Raw genomic sequence first — 6,096 nt, 5'->3', positions numbered from 1 at the left:
GCTGCATGGGAGGCAACCCACACTACTAGGATAAAGTTCATAGACATCAGTCCACAACTGATGTTAAAAAAAAAAAAAACCGATGTCTTAGTGGGTGATGTTAAAGATCGCCAAAACTAAGACATCGGTTCATAACCGATGTCTAGTTTACAACGAGACATCGGTTTAAGGTTCAGAACCGATGTAAAAATGTTAATGTGATCACCATTTTGGTGTGTTTAGCTATTGTCAAACCTTCATAGTTTGGCATTAGATGCTTAATGAAATATAGGTCTAACAACACAATTATCTATTTTAACATCGTTATTGATTTAGAAACGATGTCTGATAATATTTTACACATCGGTTCCTGAAGAAGAACGATGTCCAATGCTATGTTGGACATCGGTTCCTTGGTCTATATCAATGTCTATATTTATGCTAAGACATCGGTTTTTGTTTATATATCGATGTCCATAGTAATGCTAGACATCGATTTTTGTTTAAGAACTGATGTACATTCTCTTTCTTGACATCGGTTTTTATTTAGTAACTGATGTATTTTCTCTTTCTTGACATCGGTTTTTGTTTCCAAACTGATGTATTTTATGTTTTCTGACATCGGTTTTTATTTTCAAACTGATGTAATTTCTGTTTTTTGACATCAGTTCTTCATCAGTAACTGATGTTTTTTTCTTTTCTTGACATCAGTCGGTGAATTCAAACTGCTGTTATATCCCTTTCGTGCTGTATTTGGTACTAGAAAGCTGATCCACAAATAACATGAAATTCAAATGAAATTCAACTATTAGGGAATTGCATTAATTTCTATCCAAAATTAGAGCTTGAGGTAGCTTCAAAAGTTTTGCACAAAAAACCCTAACCTACTTTAAGGCTAGTCTAAAAGATACCACTACTGCAATAACTACATGCAGTATAATTTGTTCACAATTCTTCCTGATATCACTACATCTACTACAAAATGGTCAGCAAAATCTAGCCTTACTCAAAATCATATTGCTCTGCAGCATTGACATGACTGTGAACTAAAGAAACAAGTTCATGAAGAGCATGGACAGCAACCAGCTCCAGTTCATGCAAAGCAGTTTCTTGCTTTAGCTCCTTTCCTTCAAGATCCTGCCTCTCACTCGCCCCATCCAAATCCTTGTCATTTTGATCTGGGTAACATATAATATCATGGCTGTCAGCAAAAAGAGAAATGCCGCTTGCATAAACATCTAGTAACCTGTCAAATTCGTCGTGGAACTCTTTTTCTGTAGTGGAAACATAAATCTTCTGAAAAACAAAATTAATGCACATTATATTGTCCCCAAAACAAAGTATAAGGTGATAAATAAACCTGTGTAGCCAAATTAAAGATTCAAGTTACATGAACTTGGGATGATGAAACGACTGCTCTGAGATGAACTAATGTGTTTCTTAAGCCCTTTGCCATAAGCATTTACAGTAAGCCAAAATCACCAAAATGAATATGTACAGGTACTAAATAACATACAAAGCAAGATACAGCAGACCTGAGACATAACATTTCTGTAGCTATAAGACTGAGTGGGAGCCCCGTGAAGGAACACAATTGTTCCACGTTGTCTCTCAGCAGATCCTGCAAGGCGAAACCGAGTTTATAAAGCTATACATAACAGAAAGAAGAACTAATGAATGTCATCACTGCAAAAAAAGGTTTACCAGTCTCTCTCGCGGACCATACATGCTCCCCTGATCTGATGTATTTTCCATAATCCCTCCCCTTGTCTTCTACTCTCTAGAATCAGAAACACGAAATCAGATATAAAAATGAATAGAATAACATTTATAGTTAAGTATTAAATCACTATAAAAACTCAAGAACTCCAGAATAAATTGCATGGTATTTCCTAGCAAAGCATTCTTTGGGATATAACTTCTATATTGTGCACTAGTGATCAACCAAAATTCAATCTTTCATCTTCCTTCCAAGCTATAATTGATTACAAAGTAAACATTGATCCAACTAGTTCCCTTGTCAAAGTTGAGAAGATTCCCAGTAACACTGGTAATCACATTAGTTGTACTCAAAGTTCAATATAACTTGACTCTACCATAATATAAGAGACACAGGATGACACTTTATAATGAGACTATCAACTCAAACCCAGTTGCTGAAGTAATATTATAACAAGAACAACATTACAAAGAATCACAAAATAAAGAAACATTAACTATACATGACCAAAATACTGTAAATATTTTACTACACAATTAGAGTGCTAAAGTTTCTGCAAAGAAGCTTGTGGAATACTGCATAATTCCTCAACCAGATAAATAAGTCCAAACTTTAGATATGAATAAAATAACCAATTCCTTCTATTTCCACAAGGGTCACATACTAGTTCTCATCAATATAATTTCAATAAATTATGTGCATGCAACAGAAAGTGCTCTAATTTACCTGAATAGGATGAACTGGCATCCACAATTGGTAACAGCTTCTTTAACTCATTTTTTGATAAACCAAGTTCAGCACACTTAAGCAGTCCCTCACGTGCCTTCATCCTGAGTAAGTTCATATATGTGTGAGGAATCCATTTAAGACATTTTAAAACTTAGGGGGGCATCGATTGAAGGCAAGCATAATAACAATTTCCATAACCTACCAGTTAACATTTCCTCTTAAGGGTATTGATTTCTCCATTGTGGTCAATGACACACATGGGCTGAGCACGGTCCCAGCTGGGAAAAGTATTTGTTGAGAATCGAGAATGTACGTACCTGTGGGAAATATCAAAATAACCAAACTTGTCATACAAAATTCTCTATTCAAAATATGGGGAAAATCCAATGCTAAAAACCTAAAACTACACACATGAAACTGTGTTCAGGCCACTCCAATTCAAAGTATACTACAGTGCCAGTACAAATGAAAATCCTAAGCTATACTTTCCAAACACACTTTCCTTTTCACCACTCATTCGAAATTTTCAACCCCAACAACTGATCATAGAGAGCAGTGCACCAAGTTCTGCAAACATGATTACTTGATAATGAGGTTTCTTACCAACTCACCCAATGCATCCACAATCCAGCATCCAATTTCAATTAGTAATCAAGGGAGTGGAAGAAAGAGAATCGATAATGTACCTGTGGACCAACTAGTTAAATTAATAAATAATCACTTGATCAATGTGAAGCAAGATCTCACTGCCATAGTTCCAAGAGTACATAAATCACATTTGAGCATCTCATCACTGCAAACAAATCCCTTGCTTTCAATTCAATGTGGTTTCAGAAAAATGACAGACCAATTGAAGCTCATGATTTTTAGGAAATACTCACCTAATCCATATGTAAGAGATAAGATGTTGGAGGTGAGTCAATAACAGAACAGTGCCTGAAAAGGAGTCAAACAGTGAAATAAAGGATTCTGTTGCAGTACCTCACAAATCCCGTTTCCCCCATGGACATTGAATTAAGAAAATTTACTTACCTTGAGGAAGCTCATCATAACTGGAATTGCAATGGCAGTTAGGATTCTAGAATAGGTTTTCATAGTTTGCGCAACAGGATTTCCTTCCAGACCTTCCTGCATGTTGCACTGAGGAGGAAACGCTGGAAATCACATATTAATGCACTCTTTAGAAACCATTATAGAAATAAGACAAAAGAAATGGTAGCAGAAAAATCTATAAGTGGTATTGACTCACTTTGCAAGATAAATCAATAAAGTAAAAACCCTACCTCAACTGTGATCCAGAATGTCCTTGCTGTCAGAATTGGAAGGATCAACATGCTATCTGGAGTTGTGAGATCAGTAAACCAGAGAGCACCACCATTTTGAAAAGACGGAACTTTCTCAGCCATGTTTCTAATCTACAATAATATGTGTTACAAAATTTGAAATTCACAAATTCAAGAAAAAGAGATATATCAAATCTTAAATAGAACTATGTAAAACAGATGCTATAAATTTGATGGGCTCATATCTTACAGCAAGAAAGAAGCTGATGAAAATAGGACCTTGAATGAATAATCCTTTCAATTGAGAAAATGGAGTGACTCCGTATCTATAGAATTTTATGCAGATTCATAGTTAAATACTTAAATGCCTGGGCATGCACACAAGATGGCTGCATGATGATAGGAACTGAAATGAACTGTAGCTAAGAAATCTATATCTAAACTCAAAGTTTGAAATAAGTCATAACATTTATTAAATAAAAAATGATAGCCAAGTATAGCTGACAAGCAACCAGCTATAAAACGTAAAAAAATGAATTCAGAAGTGATTCAATTAGGAACAATGCCATCATCCGTTTCTGACCTTCTCTTAAATCCTCAGGATCTGCTTCTTAACAAATAAAATGTGTTCAAAGTTTCAAATCCTGAAAATGAAGCTTTTTGCAAACTATATCATCCACTATATCATCTCAAACTAATACAAGTGTCACAAAAACTGGAAACATTACTTGTTTGGCAACAAGAAGCTCAAAGTCCTCCTGGTATTGGCATCAAAACAACAAGAAGCTCAATTAGTCCTCCTGGTATTGCCATCAAAACCTGGTCCCAACAGTTTTGTGCAAGTGTCAAAACAAAATCTATGGTAGGGGCCAAGTAGCACTTACTTCTACATTAGTACTCAAATATGTGCTACTGCTAGATAAGTTAACCAATTGGGTTGGTTTGACATTAAATTCTCTGCGTAAATCATGTTTATGATCATGACCTCATGGTTAGTTAACTAATTCAAGTTATGAAAGAAAGCGATCCATGACATATATTGCTAAATTGTCAATCCAATTCACATGTGTATACAAGATTCAATTTCATCATTAGTCTAGATCAACACTGATAGCATAACATGCCACACTATCTCAAAAGACTAGGATTGAGGGGAACAAAGATAAACAAAAATAAGTAAACATACCTGGAGTCTAGGGGAACTGAAGAAGACATACAAGATCTGGTTCTTGGATGCTGTAACAAGGTATTCCTACAGGAAGGACTGCAGAAACTACAGGAAAAAGAAGATGGTCTTCATATCCAACATCTTGAGAGTAATTTCAGTCCCGGAACAGCAACAATCCATCCACTCAACAAACCTGAAGTAACCCCCAAAATAGGTACACACATAGATATAGATTGATACATAGGATTAGACAGAAATTAACCGAGAAATTAACCAAAAGATACCCAGAAGCAATTGAAAACAATTTAACGCAAAATCGAGTAAGACCCAATAATCCAATACCTGAATCGACGGCGAGCCTTGTCTTGAATGTTAGGTCTTATCTTCCATGGTGGGCTCGACGAGAGAACAAGGCGGAGCTCCGGCATGGACTGCATCATTGGTGGATTTGAGAAGAGAGATGAGAGAAGAGGTGTGTCGGAGGAGGAGAAGGAGGAGAACGGAGACGGAGGCAGAGAAGGAGGAGAATGGAGATGGAGGCCGAGGCGGAGAGTAGTTGGGTGCTGGGGAGGATGAGGAAGAGGAGGTCGGGTGCTGTGTCGTGGTGGGTAGGGTTTAAGAATGAAAAAATGTCGAGGCAGTCAATATGACCAAGTGTTGGGGAATTGAAATTTTGTTCCCCCGCGTTGAAAATTTTATAACTTAGTCATTTTCCGCGTTTTTCAAAATTTTGAAAAAAAAATGTAGACATCGGTTAACTATTAGAAACGATGTTAATGTACAGATAGAAATCGGATTTTTAAGAACCGATGTTAGAAATTTTTTTTACATCGCCTGAAATCCTAACCGATGTCTATGACACATGATGTCTATTAGCATTATTCTAGTAGTGCCATTTCAACCAAAGCTGTGGAGGAGCCATCAACAAGAGTTTGACATTTCTATCCCTTCACTTGCTTAGGTTGAATTGTACTTGTGTCTTTGTTTATTTGTTTGTTTATTTTTCTCTTCTCTTATTTTCGTAGCCCCCCATATTTAGGGTCTATATACCATATTTTTTGCCTACATTGAGGACAATGTAGATTCTAAGTGTGGAGTGGGTTTACACCTTTATTTTAGTATATTTTCAGTAAAAAAAAAAAATTCGTTTGTTTTATAGAGTCTTTTTGTTTGTTTGAGTCTGAGGATGCTTTTAACATCTAGGATGAACATGTCTC

At 36.1% G+C, this 6,096-nt stretch overlaps 1 protein-coding gene across 20 annotated transcripts; it reads right to left on the bottom strand.

The window, feature by feature from the left end:
* Positions 1-758: 758 nt before the first annotated feature.
* Positions 759-5,517, bottom strand: LOC112191257 (mitochondrial inner membrane protein OXA1-like). Of its 20 annotated transcripts, XR_005808072.1 has the most exons (14): positions 5,222-5,482; positions 4,898-4,963; positions 4,440-4,511; positions 4,295-4,355; positions 3,962-4,037; positions 3,712-3,843; positions 3,461-3,582; positions 3,310-3,364; positions 3,115-3,221; positions 2,631-2,745; positions 2,426-2,529; positions 1,684-1,759; positions 1,340-1,600; positions 759-1,157 (listed from the first exon to the last, which is right to left on the bottom strand). XR_005808072.1 is itself a non-coding variant. In XM_040516162.1 (9 exons), exons 1-6 carry the CDS (start codon positions 5,317-5,319, stop codon positions 3,347-3,349), a joined length of 519 nt encoding a protein of 172 aa, XP_040372096.1. In that variant the 5' UTR covers positions 5,320-5,517; the 3' UTR covers positions 759-1,600; positions 1,684-1,759; positions 2,631-2,745; positions 3,310-3,346. The 20 variants fall into 20 exon arrangements, 3 of the variants coding, with proteins under 3 accessions (XP_040372096.1, XP_040372098.1, XP_040372097.1); XR_005808075.1 differs by having other exon boundaries at positions 777-1,600; positions 4,898-4,984; positions 5,222-5,495; XR_005808080.1 differs by having other exon boundaries at positions 777-1,600; positions 3,461-3,568; positions 3,712-3,838; positions 5,222-5,495.
* Between the last annotated feature and the right edge of the window lie 579 nt (positions 5,518-6,096).

Source organism: Rosa chinensis, chromosome 3, assembly GCF_002994745.2.
Source record: "Rosa chinensis cultivar Old Blush chromosome 3, RchiOBHm-V2, whole genome shotgun sequence".
NCBI classification, from domain to species: domain Eukaryota; kingdom Viridiplantae; phylum Streptophyta; class Magnoliopsida; order Rosales; family Rosaceae; genus Rosa; species Rosa chinensis.
Note: the sequence above shows the minus strand (reverse complement) of the source record. Positions and strands in the feature narration are given on the sequence as shown.